The sequence below is a fragment of the Xiphophorus hellerii genome, chromosome 13, assembly GCF_003331165.1.
Source record: "Xiphophorus hellerii strain 12219 chromosome 13, Xiphophorus_hellerii-4.1, whole genome shotgun sequence".
NCBI classification, from domain to species: Eukaryota; Metazoa; Chordata; class Actinopteri; order Cyprinodontiformes; family Poeciliidae; genus Xiphophorus; species Xiphophorus hellerii.
In genome coordinates, this window is record NC_045684.1 from 17,483,073 (window position 1) to 17,503,747 (window position 20,675).

Below are 20,675 nucleotides of genomic sequence, written 5' to 3' on the forward strand. Positions count from 1 at the left end.
CAAATGGCATGACTTGAAAATTTATGTTTGCAAACACACTTTATCTAATCAGACTGAGCTTGAGCTTTTTTGCAACAGTTTGTCTGTAAATCTGCAAAGCTGGTAAAGATGCAATCCAAAACGCTTAAAACTGTAGTTTAGCTAAATAAAGGAAGAATTCAAATCTTATCAGATGTTTGTTTTTCTGAGAAGTTTTTAAAATCATGCAGATTTGCTGTAGTGTTTCACAATTAGACACATCTTTCACATAAAATCCTTCTTAGAAAGATGAAATGTGTAATTGTAATTCAAAAATGCTACAGTGTTCAAAGGTTGAAGTGTTTTTCAAGTAGTTGATGTCTGTGTATTTGGCTGTTTCAGACCAGCTGGAGCATTTAGAGGCGTTGTTCCAGGAGGATCACTATCCTGATGCAGAGAAGAGGAAAATTATTGCTGCATCAGTTGGTGTCACCCCTCAGAGGATTATGGTCAGACCATCCTTCTGCTCTTCTGATCTCCACAAACTAATGAACACATTCATTATTTGGTCATTTACTTTCTACAACGAAGAACAGATCATTAACGCAGACAACTCTCAACTCCCTATTTTGTAGTTTTGCTCGTCATCTTTCATTCTTTTAAAATCAGTTTCTATGTTCACTCACTGTAGTTTTTGAACTGAAATTGATTTAATCCTGTTCTTCTCCGTGTTGCTGTTTGTCAGGTTTGGTTTCAGAACCGCAGGGCGAAGTGGAGGAAAGTGCGTTCAATTACAGCTAAGGCTGAAACTGCACTGAGCAGAGATGAACACAGTACGAATAGTCCAAATCATAAAATCAATCCTCATTTAGCTATGCTGACATCCAGCAGGTACTTCAGTAAGAACCTTATTTTCAGTGATTGCATTTTAGGTAACATTTCAGATTTACCATTTATAGTGTTCGTCTTTTTTTTCTTTTCTTTTTTTACTCGGTTTAGGAAAGGAGTGCCTTCTTTTTCTGGCCATATTGCAGGTTCAGTACCACAGATTGCCTCTGCAGCTGCTTTTCCCACACTGTCCACTCAAACGCCATCCTCCTTCAGTAGTCTGTTGGAGAGTCTTAACAGCCCAGGTACGTAAACAACTATTAATAGAACTGATATGTCCCAGTGCCTTTAGTTACAATGCATTTCTGTTGTATTCTCTCTATCCTTCTTTTTCTCTTCTACTCTTCTTTCCTTCTTTTCTCTTCTCTCCCATCTTTCTTGCATTCTTTTCCTCTTTCTTTTCCGTCTCCATGCCCATTACATTTGAAATAAACCCAAATCAAATTCTACTAAAGTTTTATATACATAACAATTAGGGTGTCATAGTGACAGCAATAAGTCTAGACTTGTGAGTGTAAATCTGTTGGACCCGACTTGGCACTCAGACAACAAGTCTGAGACAATGTCAGACAGGATGTGTTGGAAAAAAGAAATGCATTTGTGTGTTTTTTTTCTGATTCGACACAAGCTGCAGTTTTTGAAAGTTAATTAGTTTGTGATCAGCTGCAAACCCAGCTCTGACTGATTGTGTTATTAAATGAAATTCGTCCATGTTTTTCATAAGGATAACTATCCGAATACCAGTTTAACAGGTTTCTAGGGTGCATCCACATCAGTCCTGTTTAGTCCACTTTAATTGAACTCTTCTTTCTTTTCTTAGAAAGTCCCGTTTGTTTTGGGAGGTGTGAATGTGCAATCGAATTCAGATTTCGCTGAAAAAAGCGAAATCTGATCTGCCTAAAAACCCAGGTTTCAGTTTGGTTGAAATGAAGTCTTGTGCAATTTGAATTCACATGTGAATGCCAAGTGAACTGGAAACCGCTCCAAAAGCAGGAAGCTGACTAACGCGAATGGCATTCTGGTTAAATGCAACCAAAACGAACATGCGAGTCTAATGCTAGAGGACGAAATAGCTTGTGGTCTTTAGTCAAAGACAAAAGGAAAATCCTGCAATCGCTAAAATCTGATGCCATTCAAATTTTGTTTGCAGAAGAATGTTGCACTCAATGTCTTCTTCAGAAGTTTTTAGATCATTTCCTTAAGTGGTTTTTGGTGCAGCGCCACCACAGGCGAGGGGGTGAACCGGTCTTTCAAAAGGTTTGGCTCGTTTGATGCAAAGTGAAAGCAAATCGCCCCAGCTGAAAATGGAAAAATGTTGCAACTTTGGTCCACAACTGGCCAGAGTCCACTGGACTATCTGGTGCCTCAGCTTCATCTGTTTATTTCTGGTTTGGTTGGAAGAAACCGCCACACATCTTTTGAGAGAACATACATCTACTTCTACAACATCATCTGCAGCCCACTCTCTTGGGAATGAATGAAGGAATACATTTTCAGCTCTTTCACCCAGTGCTTTGTCTTAGCTCGACATAATTTAACTGTAGCTCTGTTTTGACCTTATTTTTTGTATTTCTAAGTGTCAGCAGAAGGTAGTGGTCAGACAAGTGATGCTTTGAATTGTTTCCTTCAACTACTGCTATGTTTTACCAAACAGTTTATTTCTTAGTATATTATGATAAGTTGTTTTTGATGAATGGGATTTTTTCACACATTTGTTTTATCTTGAAGGTCAGAGTAGAGGGAGAGAAATGAGCTTGGGGAATTTGCCAGAGTATCATCAGCCCCGTCCCATGCACAGCCCTCCCCCCCTGCGACGAGCCAGCCTCCCTCTGTTTCCTCCTGTGTTTAACTCCGTCACACCGACTCCGTCTCTCCTCAACACCCCAGCCCACACCCCACCCCTGTTTCTCGATGCTCTGGAGAGCGGTGCCTCGTTGGCTCATTTCGACACCCAGTCTCACCAGAATGACACCAGGTAAGTTTAAAACTCAGTAAACTGCGTTATGAGTACTAGAGAATAATTCAAACATGAAGACGTGCAACAACTGACAGGGAGACTGAGCGTAGGCAGAGAGGGATCCTGTGAAATGATGATGGCTCACACAGAGATGGTTGTACGAGAGAGTGGGTGACAGCTGGTGGTCTGAAATATTTCAGACGTCACGCTGCGAGACTGTTGTAGTTAATAAATCGATTTGAATAAAGTCAGCTTTGTTTTACAGCAGCTAGAGTTTCCACCAATGAAATGGGAGACTCAAAATGCAACACAGAGCAAGATCCACTTTGAAAAATACGTAAGCAATCAGTTGACCCAAATTACATTTATATATGTTGGAACTAGGAAAAGACAGGATTTTGAAAGGCTGTATTGTGTTTTATTTTTACTTTAAGTGAACACATAAAGAATATGCTGTTGCTGCTCTGGGGTGGTGAGGGGAAAAACTTCAACAAAAAAAATATTGGAACAAATCTGAGAACCTCTAACCTTAACCCCAAACATTACCTGCCAAGTTGTGAAAACTGTAGCTGCTGAGCTGACAGTTTCTTGGACTGATGGTACTGGAAGCTTAAACCTTGCAGTGCTTTGTCAGCAGCATCCAGTTAAACCTCTTTTGTAACTCAGTGGATATATACTTATATTTGTTAATGTGTCTTCTGTGATCCCCGCAGCTTACTCTTTGACTTTGCGGAGAAGCTGAGCCAGCAGAGCAACTCCTTGTCTTATCAGCTTCAAAACTCCTTTCCAACCAGCCAGCATCAGCCTCAAACATCTGTACCCCACATGGCCTACCTTACTCCATCACCCTACCTCACCCCCAACCCTCCAGATTCCAACCCTACCACCTACCTTACATTTGGACCTGGAGGAAGCTCAGCTAGACTGGTCACATACTCAACAGGTGGTCACACCTTCTTTCAGCCCCAGAGGACCGGACAGATCCTGCTGCAGCCAACCGGCCACCATGGTGAGACACTGGGTTGAGACCAAAGCTGTTTGGAAATTCATTAAATGTGTAGCATAGAATAAGCATGCATTTAGTTGTCTTCAGCCTCTGAATCCTCGCTGAATTTAAAGCAGCATTACGGAAATCTCACTCAATTAAATGCAGTAATTGCTCAGAGCTGCAGATTGTGTTTGCTGTTCATCACTGCAAACAATCCTTGCAAATTCTTGCTGCTGAGAAGGGCTGGTGCCCACATGATGGGTAATCTGCACATCTGTGAATGCACTGAGATACGGGCTGTAAAGCAACATATGGTCCTACACATGTAACTAATTTAAATGAGCTGAGATGAGTCAAAAATGTGCCTGAGAAAGCTTTGATTATATGAGCAGCTGAATAACAATAATAATGTACGTATATTTTGTAAATTTGTCTTCATTTTCCTCATTCTTGCAGGATTAAAATATATTATTTCGGCTAGAAAATCTGAGAAAGAGAAACAACATACTCGCATACACAATCAGTGTTTTGTCAAAATCGAAAGATCTGCATCCAGCTGTTTCTGTCTGCAAGTTATTCAATCATTATTTAATCATGTTCAAAGACTATATTTAATTTTCAATTTAATAGCTATTCCACGGATTGTGCTCAGTGAATTCAAAGCCCTTTTTCTGGCTCTGTTCATATACTTGGCATTAATAACAATAAGACATTCAGATATTGTATATATTATGAATCGTCATACATTTGTTGTACATATCAATGCAGTAATAGTTCATAAATGAATGGCACTTGAACTTGATTTTAAAGGATCTGTAATTATGCAACATAATTCAATCCAGGTTGATTAGTTCATATACTTTTCTCATTGGAAACTGGTTCTAATGCCAAAGAGCATTGGAAATTATCCTGTTTTGTGTTTTCAGAAATGTAAGATATTTCTGAAAAGTCATTTCTCCTCATTGACTAAATTCAAATTTGCTGCTCTCTGACTGCATGGCGCTCTGGGCAAGGAGCCGGATTGAGTCTCAAAAAAGAAGAACTGCTTAATTTATAATCAGACACATTTTGTGTTGGTCTTTGGGATCTGTGTGTACATCACCATGGAGGATAAAATGTATGACAAGAGTGGCAGATAAGAATGATGAAGCTGGCTGACAGCTGCAGTGCAGTAAGACTTTTGTGAGAACTAGCAGCAGCTGTTGGGCTTAATGAGAGATTTGGGACGAGAAAGAGAAAAAAATATGATGGGAACTGAATAAGGAATAGCATCCAGATCAAGTTGGTTCATCTGTGCTGCTTTTCAGGGCTTGACTCTTTATCTTTTGGTGTTTATAGTGGGAAATGGCAGATAGATGGCCATTTCTACTGGAAACTTGCTGGACATAGTTTCCAGTAAGGCAACTATGTCTCCTTACTGGACATAGTTTCAATCAATCAAAAGTTTGGACACACCTTCTCAATCACTTTAATGGGAGGTTGTCCAAACCTTTTCAGCCAGCATTGGAAACAATTATTGCTATTCTGTTTATATATTTTTTTTAAACTTTATTTAAATAATTGTGCTACTTCTAAGCCTGGATAGCTTTTCTCATTTTTAGTGTACATTGAGAGTCTTCTCCACGTCCATAACCCACAGGGAATGCTGATACTTCAGCGATGAACTCTTCCTCTCAGAAAGCGCTTACACAGCAACTGTTTCCCACAACTGCACCATGTTGTGGGTGTCATGACAGCGATACTGAATGGTGAAATATTCCATGAAAAAGTTTAATAGAAATTCCTGCTCTTGGTGATTTTTCTCAATTAAAAGCTTATTTGCTGCAGTTTTCATTTTTTATTGTTTTTCTTTTTCCTCTGCCAGGTGGGGTGGCATCGTACCAGTCGTATCCGTGGAGTAACTTGTACAGTCAGCCGGGCGTCCACCAGCGCACCCAGTGTCCCTCCACCTTCTCAGCCAGCTTAGGATCCGTTCGAGACCTCCAGACCCCCTCTACCTCCAGCCTGCCTGTCCATCCTGGCTTTCAGGTGGGGGAGCATAACCCTTCACATACAAACTTGCAGCAAGCAGCAGAGACCCAGTCACACATTCCCACCAGCACCACCGTCCTCCCACCAGTGTCCACTCTGCGACCCTCCTGTCTCAGAGCTGAGACTACTCCGACCAGTTCTTCATCGCTGCTTCCCTCTCAGGTCAGCTCCACATCTCCTCAAAGCCCTTCAGCACCCTCTTGTGTTAAATTGGAGTATGACAGCCCTCGAGAGATTCACAGTCACTTCCACTGTAATTTCTCCCCAATACAGTTTTGAATCCGTGTTTGAGTTTCCCTTGTGTGTAAATAGTGTAACATTTTTGTATATTTGGTATTATTAATATAATCTTCTCAGTGGAAATGTTTGTGTCTTAATACTCTGTTGGGCTGCGTAAAAGCTCAGCTCCAGTAAATGCAAATGGAAAGGTTCATTTTATGTGCTTAAATTGCATTTAAAACAGATCTGCTAACAAATCATATACATTTTTATTCAAGACAGTTTTGTTTTGGACTTTAAGTGCACAACTTGGTTATTATCCTGTAAATCTTAGCAAGCATGCACAAGTTTCCTTATTTATCTTGGGTACTATAAAGGCAGATTGGTACTGAGCTAGGACATGTTAAAAAAAGAAAGGTGTAAACAAATACAAAAGTAAAACCTTATTTAGTTCTGTTTTTATTTTATTCAGATTTAAAATAAGATGTAGGATGGTTCCATGCCCATTTTTGAAAGTTTACATAATCTACTATGGTGTGAGGCAAAGTGGTTGGCAAAAAAGAAGTTATTTTGTAGAAGTAAATACATTTTCGTATAAACGGTAAAGCCCTAGTGATCTAACCGGATCAGAAAATATAGCTTTCTTGTCTCCACAAGTAAACTATATTTACTTTATTTACTCTGCAAATTTCTCAAACCTGGAGCCTTTAACCCAGTGGGTACAATCTTATGAGTTTCTATGTGTAAAGTATGATTTAGGTGTAATGACAGCATCACAGTTCATACGTCCCTTAAATTAAATGGATAAATTGAATGATTTCAGTGACCATAATAACAGGTCAAATCAAATTTTTGTTTTATTGTGCAACTATGTTTCTGCAGCAGCTCTGTAATATATACATTGAACAACAATTAGAAACACAATCATGTCGCTTTCAGTCATGGCGCTTTCAGAAGTGGGATAAGGTTTCTCAGGAACATTGACAGAAACTGGTTTCTGGGTATGAAACACATTTTCAGTTGGTTAAACATCCATAAGGAGATTTAAGAACTAACAATGCTTTTCATAAAGTGCTGGTATTTTGGAGAAACCCCTCGTAATAACTGTTTCAACTATTTCATTTGTTCTTATTTGAATTGTTTGCTACAAACAGCTACTAGTTTGGAAATTTTTCCTGAATACCTACTTTGCAGTAAGAGTTGAATAATTTTAGATGGATCTGTTTTTAAAATGCTAAAACATGAGCAGGCGTCAAAAATGTTGCTTTGAGTTCAGAACTGTGCAGATTCTGGTCACGTCAAATATCCATGAGTTCTGGCTTATAAATGTCAAGTCAGTGTTTGCTGTTGCCTTTTAAAAAAAAAAAGTTGAACGGTTAACCAGCCCTTATAGTTTCTGCCACCTGGATATTTCAGGATATTTCACTCAGTCAGGAACCCTGATAAAACTTTCCACCCCATCCAAAGTCTTTCCTGCCAACATCCAGGTGCCAGACACAACCTCGTCTGGCATTTGTCAAGAAACAACTTCTACTGAAGTCATCAGTAGGTAGAAAGTGACAGTTACTAGCTCTGACTTTTAGTCATTAAATAGTTTTTGTCAAAATTAATTGAGAAATGAATGTTGCTAATTCTGACAGCTCAGTTTGATCTAAACATACAGTCTTCCTATCCAATATTATTATTGACCACACAGACAGTATCCACTAATTTTGGCTAAGAATATGTTCATGTGTGTAAAGTCAAGGAAACTTAATAAATTAGTTTTGATATTATAAATATGAAGAAGATTCAGCAATTTTAATCTCCAGTAAGATTACAAATAAAGTCAATGTTCAGAAGATGTTCCCTTGGTACCTCAGCTTGTTGAATTTGCATCAGTTCTCCAAGGGTCGTGAACTCTTTTTCAAAAATCCTGAATGTTCTCATACATAAATAAGTCTATTTTCTCCTGAGGGCGAGAATGGGAAGAAAAAATCTGGTGCCAGATCATTAGAATATCTAATTCTGGATGCTAAACAAACTAATAAAATATGAATTAGAAAACTGGACATTTGCTTCAGACCTCCTAGCAGCATGTAGCTTCATCTTGACTACAACCTAACCCCACCAGTGGGCACTGTTTAGTCATGTGCAAAGATCCTAGACTCTTGATTAGCAGGGTGTTTTTGAGACGTCTCCCCACTGGAGAAGAGAAGTTGGTGGATATGTGACTAATCCGATGCAGTGAAATATGGACGGAGCCGTCGTTGGAACAGAAGCATCCCAGACATTCGTAAATATACAGGCCTGATCCTTAATCTGTGTTGCCATCTGCTGTGTTTGCACACTAACTGCACTTTCTGCTCTGTTTAATCTTAGTATGCAAGGCAGTAACAGGAGCATGTGGAAACCAAATCCCTGTATGAATCTCTGCCTCTGAAACAGCTGAAAACATTTTCCCTCAGACTGGAATTAAAAAGAAAAAAAAAACATTTGGGGAATAGAGTGCCAGGTTTTCTCCCAGCAGTGCGAGTAAAACAAAAAAGTTTCTTGTTGGAGCTCCACTTAATATTCTATGTTCATAGCTCTCCAATAACACAGAGCTTAGATGATAGAGGAGGAAAGAGAAAGGACTATTTGATGATGATGAGGAGGTGGTGGGAGGGACCAAAGGGGGAGTTCGTAAAGGAGATAACAGGAGCAAAGGCTGTGAGTTGGCCTGGGAACAAGGGAGGAGAACAGGGATGAGCTGTTGCTAAGGGACGAGAGGAGGACATTGGGTGGACTCTGCCAGCCGGCGTGGGAGGGAGACAACGGTGGAGGGGATGAAGAGAGAGAGTGTGCGTTGGTGGAACAGGGGGGTTTTGGGGATGAACAGAACTGTTGGTTATGTAAGAGTCGTATTTGGGTTTTAAATGAACCTCTCTCTTTCTTCCTGCATGCTGGCTGCGGAGCTGTTATAGTTGGCAGGGGAAGAGCAGCATAAACACGCAAATTCACACATGCATAAAAATTTCTCCTGTACAGAAACACACACACACACCGCTTCTCTTCTAGAATGAAGAGTGAGAGCTCTGTTCAGACGTTCTGCAGTGATGTTTTCACTCGGGATCGTATTTTACTTCAAGGTGAAGTTTGACACACTACACGTCTTCTTTTGCTGTGCGCCTACTCAAACTGCTTCATATTCATGTGTCATGTGACTGAGGCGAGCTTCATGTAATTAATTTTTCCAGGACTTCCCTCGTATGAACAAAGGAAGCTCAGAGCACAGCTGTCTTTGAGGATGTGTGTGTGTGGGAGCACAGGTATGGGATGCTTCGGTCCAGCCCGCTCCCCACCATGCCAATATTTGCTCAGTATTCTGAGATTTGAAGAAAGGCAACTTGTTTCAATATTTATGGATGTGGTCAAAAACATGAAATCCTCCCAGTCTTTCCAAACTTTGTGACAGAGCAAACGAGCACACGGCCTGACCGAGCAGTCCAAGGCTGCTCGGTTAAATCAAATACTGGGGTTTATTGAAAGTGGTGAACAAAGTTTATTAATATGACAGATTGAAAGCATAGAGGTTGGTTACAGAATAAGGAGACAAACATTGATCAATTTAAAAATAAAGGCAAAAAGCACAAAATATCTCACCTCACTGTTGATGGTAAATATTTCTGTTTTGCTGTGGACAAAATATGCGTGATGCCACACAGCGAGGCTCTGATGGAGTCGTTTGCTTCACACTGGATTCCACTCATATGCAAATAAACCGGCAGAACTATTGTGAGGAATACTTTCTGAAATCAAACAGGCCAGAATGGTTTGCTTTGGCAGAGAAAAGAGAAGTTACAGGAACATTTCCTTTTTCTGGAAAAAATAAATAAATAAAAAACCCAGCAAACACGCTAAATATGCATGCTGGATAAAGGTAAACAAACAGGTGAAACTGTGAGTTCCAGTAAGGATTGGTTTTGAAATCATTTTATAGTCCCATAGAAAAATAATTAAATGTATTTATCACATCAACATATCTCAATATATTTTATCAATTTTTTTTTTGTAAACCTACAGAAAGTAGCACATACATGAAGAAAGAAAATGACTTAACATTTTCTTAAAATCTGAAAAGTGTTGCATGCATTTGTACATTATTCACTTTTAGTATAATACCTCTAAAAAAAAAAAAAAAGCAAGCGCAGCAAATTTCTTTCCTAATTAGGAAACCATATCATGACAACCCAGAAAAATAGCCAATAGGTCAGAAAGGGTAGATCATAAAGTAACATACACGTTATGGAGCACTGTTCAATATCTTTACTGAAAATGTAGCGTATAAAAAAAACTTAAAACCTGATCAAATATACAGTAGCTGTCAACTCGGCAATGGAGAAGGTTTATTTTTTCCTTCAATGTTCCTTCAGGGGCTCCGTACAAATGCATAAATTTTATAGAAATTAACTGGAAGCCAGTAACGGTGGTGCTGGTGGATTTTTTTATTTTTAAAAACAATCATTTTTTAATTTCCCTAATGAAAAACCAGATGTGTGGACTGAAGTCATGTGACTTAGAATCAAGTCGAACTCGAGTCGCACATATAATAGTGGAAAAAGTGACACAAGTGCTGCCAACGATCATTATCTATCTGTTAAAAATGTTTAGGTTTTATCCAAAATTCTCTGTTGCACCAGAAATTAAATCAGTACATCCACAACAAATTTTCAAAGAATTAAAACTATAAAATTATAATTTTGAAACAGGTTTGTATTTATTTTGCTTAGAATAGTCCAAGTTGGGTTCCTTTCTGAGGTCCATACTAATTATATCCATTATACAGTAGAGCATAAGAATAAAACTGTCCAATAGATCATTTATTTATTAATAAATTCAACATAGAATGAACTATTAAGTATTATTTGGTGAACTGGTCGTTGGATATGAAATTTTAAATACTCAAATGACTCAAAATTGAAACTCTTTAGTGTTGATTGTTATATAAGATACTGATGGAGGTAGAACTTGTTTGGGTTCAGTTCAATCTGCCAAGATGACAAAATTACATAACCACAGGTGTTTGCGTGTGTGTGTTTTTTTTCCTACCCCCTTTAATACACTTATACAAATAACTGTGTGTGTTATTCTGCCTAAGGAATAAAAAAAAACCCTTCGCCCCAAAGATGACATGAAGTCCCAGAAAAACATGTTGCCTTTTTCATCCTGAACCCATCATCACGCTTAACACGTAGCGTTTCCAGTTAGCCCTGCCGCTCATTGAGGAGAAAATCTGTTCAGGTAGTTCCTGTACTGTACAGGCCGCTCCCCTCAATTGCGGCTTGTTCATGGTGTGTGTGAGGTGGTGGTGGTCGGAGGGGAGCGTTACGGAGGAATGCAGAGTAGAGAGGGTGGGGAGGAGCGGGACGTTGAAGGGAAAAGAGGGGTCTCTGTTTTAGATTAGAAAGATTAAAGAAGTGTATATGAGCTTCTTGATGAAAATGTGTTTTTATAGTGTGTTTGCTCCACTGGGGCCCTTGCCCTGCTGACACTAGACAGAAGTTAACGCAGGGCTCAAAGAAAAGTCTGATTAGTTACATTTGAAATCTTAAATTTTTATTTTTACCTGTTTTAGGGGTACAACAGATTTAACTAGTGAAGTTTATTGAATATTTTTTTGACCGATGGAAAAAAATGACAGAAGTTCACAAAATGGTGGTTATTACATACTGTACTCAGCAGCCAGGAAGTAGCTTGTACTTTTGAATTTGAACAGAAACTCACACACACACACACCCACCCGCCCACACACACACACCCGTCATGCAGAACGGCGGGAACACTGCAGGCTGTGTATGATGGCTCTCGTTCACTTCCGTCCCAGAAACGTGTGTTTGCTATACGAGTGAACATGGGGAGAAAAGAGGAATTCATGTTGGTGTTTATTTGAGCTTCGGCCAAATCCAACCTGAAGCTGCAGAGCTGGCGCTCACGCTGTGCACCAAACCCCAGTTGGTCCTGCACCCCCAGCTAGACATACACATACACACACATCTCCTGCTGTACACACGTTTACCTGGACATCCTAGCCATATCAAGGTGTTTGTATTTCCTTGCCCACCATTTAGGTCCTTCCCTGGCAGGTATTTCCCTTCCTTCCCCACCCCCTCTACCCCTCCCACACACACGTACCCACACTGTAGGTGTGGAGAGGGGGGGTGCTGTTTGTGGGCAGAGTGTATGAAGCTCTTGCATTGATAACCTGCAGCTCAGCCTCACTCGGTCTCACTTTGTGGCTGTCCCCATCACCTGGAGCGTCCTCCGGCCCATTCTGTCTCCTTTCTGCTTCTCACTGCTGGACCGTCTGTGGCCACGCTCGGACCCCCTACCTTTAGCTGTCACCATGACGCCCACCGTGCCGCTTTTCCTGCTGCTGCTCGGCCTTATCGGAGCTCAGGCCACCTTTGATCAGCGTATGGCCGCCGCTATGGGTAAGAATGACCTTTTAACCCCTGAAGCCTAACTCAAAAACTTAGATGAGACCTAACACTGGACTCTAATTATGAAAAGATCTGAAGTAATTTCCTTGTCATACTTTCTCAGACTTGAAACCATACATAATATAGTTTGAAAAAAAATGTATGCAAAAGTATATCAAAATATCACCAACTTAGATCAATGCTAAGACTATACTGAAAAATAAACCTTTTTTCTTTTTTCTATTCACATATGTATGTGTGTGTCTGAATGAAAGAGTTTATAAACTACATATATATATATATACACATACATACAAGAAGAAAACCTACAGAATAATCACAATTAAAAGAGAAAACAAGTTCAGTTATTGTGATTGAAATGAGATTGAATAAAATAAATTATGTCAATATGCTGATTCTGTTGTGGTTGGTTATGTAAATTTATCAGGGTTTCTTCAGGTTTCACTAATTTTGATTTAAGAGCTTTAGAGAACCATCATTATTTATTTAGCCTAAGTAAGTTAACCTCATATAATTATGTTGCTCAAATACTTAAGCAAGTCTAATACACCTTTGTTTATTGAAGGTGAAATTTTTCCAACTCTGGAATGTAATTCTAGTGCTTTTGCACGTAACCTGCCCAATTTCTTCACCTCATTATACAGCTTTGTAACAGATACATATAAGTTTTTCACCAGCTATCAAAAATCCTGTATTACAGCTTTGGTAGATATAGACTTCATTATAAATTAGTGGTTGTAATATTAAATATTCAAATCAGTTTCAACACAAGCTGACCTGTGGTACTATAAAGAAAAGTTAGAATTTCTAATTTGTAAAAATAAAAATTTAGGCAAAAGTATTTGGGATTTAGCTCAAAGATTGAAAATCTGGATGTATTTATTATTTTTTTCAGGCCTAAAATTGAAGATTATTAAAGTTGTATAGGCAGTTTTAGTTTATATATCCATATTTTTTGTTGGCATTTGTTAATTTAAATACTTTGGTAAGTCATCTACGGTGCTTGGAAGTTGTGGGTCACAGTTATAAAGTTTGGAAAATGTGTGAACACAGTGTGGCATTTGAAGGTAGAGTGTATTTGTCTATTTTTAGGGGGAAAGTTTGGTAGATTTAAAAAAAACAAAACAACTGTAACAGAAGGAAATGTGAAAGTTGAGATTGAAAACAAGAGTGAGCTTGTGTTTAGTTTAGACCCACCCAGTATTTACTTTTGGGGTCCATTTAGATAGGAAATTGGCAGCAAAAGATTGGATTATTGTATAATAGCTCCGTGTTATTTGCCTACATAGATTTGATGCTGGACAACTTTGGGTAAAAAAGTGGGACCCATATAAATGTGCATCTTTAGCAGAGTTTCTTAATACCCATTTGAGACAGAGCTAAGACCTACATAGAGAGTCCAATTGGCTCTTCTGGTATGGGCTGTGCTTTGTCAGCCCAAATGGACACCATGTACAAAACCCCATTGTGAGCCCAGACCCAATTAGTATTTGTCCAAACTGAGCACGTTTGCTGGAGAAAGGCCCCAAATCTCTTTGATCACGCTAAAAAAAGCTGTGTTTAATACAGAGAATTATGAATCAGCTTTTAATTCATTTTTAATCACTAAAAGTAGATACCTTGCTGTTTTTCACATTAGACATGATTTATTGAGCTTTTATATAAAATTCTTGAGGTTTTTCTGCCCAGTCTTTCCTCTATTTCTGCCTCTGTCATTCCATCTCTGAAGCCGAGTCGTCTCTGTTTCCACCCACTTCCTCATAAATACATTTTGGCAGCCTCCGTCCCCTCTCCCATCCATTCCCACTGCCTTCTTTCTCCTCTCGTCTCCTCCCACAATTCCCCGCCCTTCTCTGCTTTTTAATCTAATAGCCCTTCATTACTAAAAGCTGTAATTATGTTTTCCTTTTCTCAAAAATGTCACAAATGTAAACATACAGTACAGGAAAAATAATTCTGGTTGCTTCCATGTGCAGCGGCAGGTCTGTGCAAAACCCGTCCCACAGACCTCGTGTTCATCATAGACAGCAGTCGTAGCGTTCGCCCTTCAGAGTTTGAGCAAGTGAAGGTTTTTCTGACAAACGTCATCAACGGGCTGAACGTGGGACCCAACACCACCCGAGTCGGAGTCGTCAACTACGCCAGCCGTGTCAAGAATGAGGTAGAGATCAGTTCCCAACAGCTTGACAAATCTTGCATAGTGTGGAAGTTGATTATTTATCAAGTCTGGAAAAATGAGTATGGAGAAGTGTTTGAGTTTCCATACTTTAGATGTTATTAAGTTATCTGAAAGAAACAAATCTGATTTAGATTTAGAAGATGGTATTTATCTTTTGCTGCACGGGCACATCAGCAAACGTTTCATTTGTTTTAAGGCTTTTGGACTTTTACTATTGTCCAAGTCTGGAAAGGTTAAGACACATGAAAGTTGAGTTTACAGATTATGAAGTCTAAGCTTACACTGGACCTACATTGTTGATTTGGTTTAGCATTGTGCATAATTTGAAGAAAACACATATTCTCAAATGTTTATAATGTCGTAAGAATATTTACAGAAAAATCTTGACACTTGAGTCATGGAAATTTCTAAAATGGAAATGTCGCCCTCAGTCCTTGTTGTCATTGCCGATCTGTAGGTGTCTTTGAAGACTCACCGTACCAAAACTGCTCTGGTCAAGGCTGTGAGCAAAATCGAGCCTCTTTCCACTGGAACGATGACTGGATTGGCCATCCAGTTCGCCCTGAACGTGGCCTTCAGCGAGGCTGAGGGAGCTCGGCCCAAATCTCCTGATGTCAGCAAGGTCCAATGTAGATTTCAGAAGCTTTACACAACCAGTTCAGACCATTCTACAATCCTGGTGGACAGTTTACACAACAAATTTGCTTTCACAGGTCGCTATCATCGTGACAGACGGGCGTCCACAGGACAACGTGAAGGAAGTGGCTCAGCGTGCACGTGATGCAGGCATTGAAATTTTCGCCATCGGTGTGGGACGTGTGGACATGACCACCCTGAAGCAGATGGCCAGCGAGCCTCTGGATGACCATGTGGACTATGTAGAGAGCTACAGTGTCATTGAGAAGCTCACCAAGAAGTTTCAGGAGGTCTTTTGTGGTAAGATGAGAGAGCCACCCATGTTTACAGTAAGAGGAGGGAGCAGAAAGGAGAGATTAGTCAAGCACAAATGAAAGAGAAGTTAGATGGCTATTATCCATGTCTTCATCACAGTGGAGAAGTTTCTGCTGGCCCCTTTGTACAGAGGGTAAGATGTCAGGACTATCATCTTTTATTCCAATTTATTGTGTCCTCTCTTTTGTCCTCTGTGCCTCCTCACTAAAACTCAAATAATGGACGGGCTAATTTCATCTATTCATGTCAAACCTCCTTAAAATTCCCGCTTCATGAGGACATTAGGGCAGAAACAATCTTTTGGAAGGAGATTTGCTCCTGTTCCTCTCTCAACTCTCTCATAATCGAGGAGCGAGACTGATCCATCTGTAATTACAGATTTATTAGTGACAATCATTAAAACTGAATTAGTGATGCCCTTCGGCGGTCTCAGCCTGCGATAGTATTCAGGGCTTTGTGCTGCTGGCTCTGTAGAAGCCTGTCTTATTGCAGACGTTTCTTCCAAGGGCAGAGCTGCATGACGGCACTTTTACTTCATAATGGAGACAAATGTGTACAACATAAAGAAATTAGCACAACATATTTAAAAAGTCATGCTGCGGCAGCCTTTTCCACCTATTTGTTTTAAAGATCCACTGGAAATGTGCATAATCCTTCACATATTAAAGGGATAGTTTGTTCTTTTTGAAGTGGAGTTATGTGGCGTACGTACATGAGCAGTTAATGACTTATCTGTAGCAGGCAACAATCTGTCTGGCCCCAAAAATGAATCTCATTTAAGAGTTGGCTTAAGAGAGATGGAGAGATGTTCAAAGAAAATCACTCATGGGCTAAATACCTCAGTATTATGACTCATGGTTTATATTTGGGTACGAAATTAAGGTACAAAGTGACAAAAGAGCAAAGTAATAGTAAATGTCATAGAAAGACAACCTTCAGTGTCTCTCTACGTTTACCACTTTTGAAGGAGAGTTTTATCATCACTGTTGGAGCAAACACTCTGCATGTTAGTATTTGCAGAAAAACTAAGTCAACTTTTGTGAGTACATATGATGGCATGTAGGCCGCACACATTTCACAGTTGAGTGGATCATGCACTACATAGGAACACTTAAATCTTAGCTGTAACTTAATGGTTTCTGGTAGGATGTCATTTTGTTAAAAAAAACAATTTCCTACATCTCTGATACTGGGCATTCACCATTTTGTCTAGTGACTGTCCAGTCTGCAGACATTTTATTTGACAAATGCCCTATAACAACATATCTTCTTGAACCCATTAGATACAGCACTAACTTCACCAATGCTAAGTATAGTTAGCTTTGCTAAGTATGCTAATGGTACCAGAATAGGGCCAAACAGCTTCTTAAACTATCTAACCAGATCGACAAAGCTATTTTTTGATTACATATGGCAAAGACCATTCATCTTGCAATATTTTGGGCTATCCACAAGAAACCACTCAGGTGTCTCTTGAAGTAAAGACATTGACTACTCATGGACACTCTTCAAAACCTTGCTTAAGAACAAATACACAAAGCGTAATATCCCTTTTGAATGACTGCAGATTGCAGTGGATCATTAAAAGGCTCGCTGAAATTCAAACTGACATATTTTTTTTTTTTTTTACCTCCTAACCCTAATCAACAACCCCCGTGTGTGTGCTTGCACCTTTCCGTATGGTGATGTGTGCACTGTGTCCTGTGCACACACACACACACACACACACAGACCCAGTATCAGACCTGTGTGCCACTGGGGATCACGACTGTCAGCAGGTATGCATCAGCACCCCAGGATCATACAAGTGTGCCTGCAAAGATGGCTTTACCCTAATGGACGATGGTCGCACTTGCAGTGGTGAGTGTGTGTGTCTGAACGTATTTGTGCCAGCTTAATAATAGTGCAATTTGATTAAGATTATCCCCTCGATGTATTTTCTGCTATCAACAGCTTGCGGCAATGCTGCGATAGATACGGTATTTGTGATTGATGGCTCAAAAAGCGTGCGTCCTGAGAATTTTGAACTGGTCAAGAAGTGGATCAACCAAATCATTGACAAACTGGATGTGTCTGATAAAAATACTCATGTTGGTCTTGTGCAGTACTCCAGCACAGTCAGAACGGTAAGTTTCAGTTTTTACTCTCGGTGCTGCCACAACAAGCCATTAATTTCCCTCTCATTTCGAGATTCTGCTGTTGTTAACACACAGGAGTTTCCCCTGGGCCGATACAACAACAAGAAAGACCTGAAAGAGGCTGTGAAGAAGATGGACTACATGGAGAGGGGAACCATGACAGGCATGGCTCTACGCCACATGGCTGATAGTGTCTTTAGCATCGCTCAGGGAGCCCGGCCTGGAGTGCAAAAAGTCGCCATTGTCTTTACCGACGGACGCAGCCAGGACTACATTGGAGATGCGGCTAAGAAGGCAAAGGAACTTGGTAAGATGGAGGAAAAAGAAATCTACTTAATATAATAGTGTTGAAAGGTAAATGCCAAAATAATGCTACAATGTGTTTGTGCCTCACAGGTTTGAAGATGTACGCTGTTGGAGTGGGCAATGCATTGGAGAGTGAGCTAAAACAGATTGCCTCTGACCCAATTGGAGAGCATTACTTCTACACAGCTGACTTCAAGGCAATGAGCCAGATTGCCAAGAAGCTACAAATTAACGTTTGCAATGGTAGTTACCAAAATCGACAAACTGAACAAATACTTATATTACAAGAAAAGCAAAGATTTAACCCTGTGCTTTAATGCCACAGGTGAAGACCCTTGTGAGTGCGACACTCTTGTAAAATTCCAGAAGAAAGTAGAGGATGCCCTACAAGCACTAAACAAAAAATATATCCTTTATGGTGACTGAGAGTGTAAAAAAATATGTTGTGTGTGTAACGTCAATAATCTTTAGTGTGGCAGCTGTTACTGAGGAAAAGAGAATGCAAATGAGCAATTTTCATTATGGAGTGAGATATTTGAAATAAATATCTCAACAATAATAAAGTCAGAGGAAGCACAGATATGCAAGCAACTGTAGTGTCATGTTGAAACATGTTTGCTGTACATTTAGGCTTTAAAAGAAAGTACGAGAGTGCAACACTATTGGTGGATAACAGGAAGGCTGAACATATTACAACAAAGTTGCAGTTTTATCCTTTTGAAATTTCGGTATCTGTTTGGCATCAACCATAGTGGATTTGGTGGCCTTTTGGAAGTCTCCAAGTTTAGGCAAGAGTTTACTGTCTTCAGGTAATACTCATCATAACTGTTGTTTAAAAGAAGCTAGCTGTGCTACCAGTGCTAATCTCTAAAGTAAGATGCTAAAGACAGTGTGTGAACTCCATAAACATGTTGCCTTTGTTTAAAAATACTAAAACCCTGTTTTATAAAACGTACTCTCTCACTTAATAGTCTGACCTCACTCCTACTCCTAGGAATAATTAATGATTGTAATAATGAGTCGGATGTCTGTGTTATTGACTATCTCTGTTTCTGCCCTTAACAACATCTTACTAGAGAGTATGTCGAAGAGGATTGCCTTGCTGGAGAACAAAATTGTTTGAAGCCTCCCATGCAACTCATCTCTTATGGCTCTGCACACTCACCATGTTGCATTCAGTAAAATACTCGAGTATATGAATCCAAACTTCTGCTTGTGCCCTGAATTTCTCCAGATTCTTCCGACCAACTCCTGCCAACTCTATCCCTGATTTTTCTCCATCTCTCCTGGGACACAAACCTCAACTTACCATGGGGGACCAGCCTTTATATGCGCATGTTCTCCGTAGGTTGCGCTCCAAAGCCGGCCTGTGTGCTAATAAAAGTCTTCCCTCATAGGGAAACAGTGATGGTTAACTAAATGTTTTTTTCTTTGTCACGGCCGGAAACAACCTCTGCCAAGTTAAATGAGGCAACTTCATCACCTTTGCTTCTCTGTTTTTACTTTTTGCTACCTGCCTCTCTTTTCTTTTCTTTCTATTTAAAAGGCAGCTTTATACCTATACCGGTAAATTAATATAAGATTTATATCTGACAGGAAGAATACAAAGGTGATGTTTATTTTGCTAAATAAAGGTGATTCAGGAAGTTAACAAGGTTGTGGTCTTTATGGGTCAGAAAAAGTTATGAAGCAAACAAAGCACAAATGCACATAGTTCATTGTAGTTTCATATTATTTTAGTATAAAACAGGTCAAATTAAAATTGCTACAGTGTGTGGTTTTAAAATATGTAGTGGGCTCATGAGGACCAAAAATGCTGGATATCTTTGGGTTACCTGCTGCAGCTTAGCTTAATTGCACTATAAATTTGGATAATAGTCTTTAAGTGCTAAAGTGCTTCTCGAGGGGCAAATATCTGTATGAAAACAAAACAGAACATTAGCTGATTCCCCCCGTTTATGAAAGGATTCACAAAACTCTGATAGTGAAATGCCTTTATGAAAGAACAAATGAAAAGATCAAAGTAGTGTTAAACAGAAATCCAGCAGCAAAAACTGTTAAGCCATGACTTTGATTATTTTATTATCATTTAATATTGAAAGATCATTTAAAAATGATTAGGGCAAAAATTTGCAAATTGGCTGCATGAATGACTGAAGTACATACAATGCAACTAATATGACACAAAATAAAGTAATATATAGATGTATATATATCTATAAAGCAAAACGGGTTGTCACAAGAAGATACCTAACAAGAGAGAAGTCAAAGAAACAAGAGGTGGGTTTTGATGTAGACAATATGGGTTATTGCCCAGAGCGGCAGAGTGGGCGGTACTTGGGACCATCTGATATATAAAAAAGGTTCTGTTGTATCTTGGCCCCCCAAGATTAAATGCCATTCATGTCAGTTCAATTTAGTTTGGCTAAACATAGTTTTATAATTCCATAAAGAAGTTAAATGTGACTCATCCAAGTTTTTTCAGAGTTGTTGTATAGATGCTGATGGTTGTGGGCAGGAAGCAGTAGCAGTCTGTATTACAACAGCCTGAAGAAGCCGCTGACTGAAGACATGCTGTTGTTAAATATTAGTCTGTAAA

The 20,675-nt window shown here is 39.5% G+C and overlaps 2 protein-coding genes across 3 annotated transcripts; both read left to right on the plus strand.

Moving 5' to 3' along the window:
• Nucleotides 1–2,580: 2,580 nt before the first annotated feature.
• Nucleotides 2,581–6,487, plus strand: nobox (NOBOX oogenesis homeobox). Its single transcript, XM_032581327.1, has 3 exons — nt 2,581–2,821; nt 3,517–3,812; nt 5,656–6,487. The coding sequence occupies exons 1-3, from the start codon at nt 2,595–2,597 to the stop codon at nt 6,099–6,101; spliced, it is 969 nt and encodes a 322-aa protein (XP_032437218.1). The 5' UTR covers nt 2,581–2,594; the 3' UTR covers nt 6,102–6,487.
• Nucleotides 6,488–12,224: 5,737 nt separating this feature from the next.
• Nucleotides 12,225–19,727, plus strand: matn1 (matrilin 1). Of its 2 annotated transcripts, XM_032581325.1 has the most exons (10): nt 12,234–12,493; nt 14,479–14,663; nt 15,139–15,303; nt 15,395–15,617; nt 17,364–17,492; nt 17,586–17,758; nt 17,846–18,077; nt 18,167–18,319; nt 18,402–18,482; nt 19,150–19,727. In XM_032581325.1, the coding sequence occupies exons 1-10, from the start codon at nt 12,406–12,408 to the stop codon at nt 19,197–19,199; spliced, it is 1,479 nt and encodes a 492-aa protein (XP_032437216.1). In that variant the 5' UTR covers nt 12,234–12,405; the 3' UTR covers nt 19,200–19,727. The 2 variants fall into 2 exon arrangements, with proteins under 2 accessions (XP_032437217.1, XP_032437216.1); XM_032581326.1 differs by lacking the exon at nt 17,364–17,492 and having other exon boundaries at nt 12,225–12,493; nt 18,402–18,481; nt 19,148–19,727.
• Nucleotides 19,728–20,675: the final 948 nt, after the last annotated feature.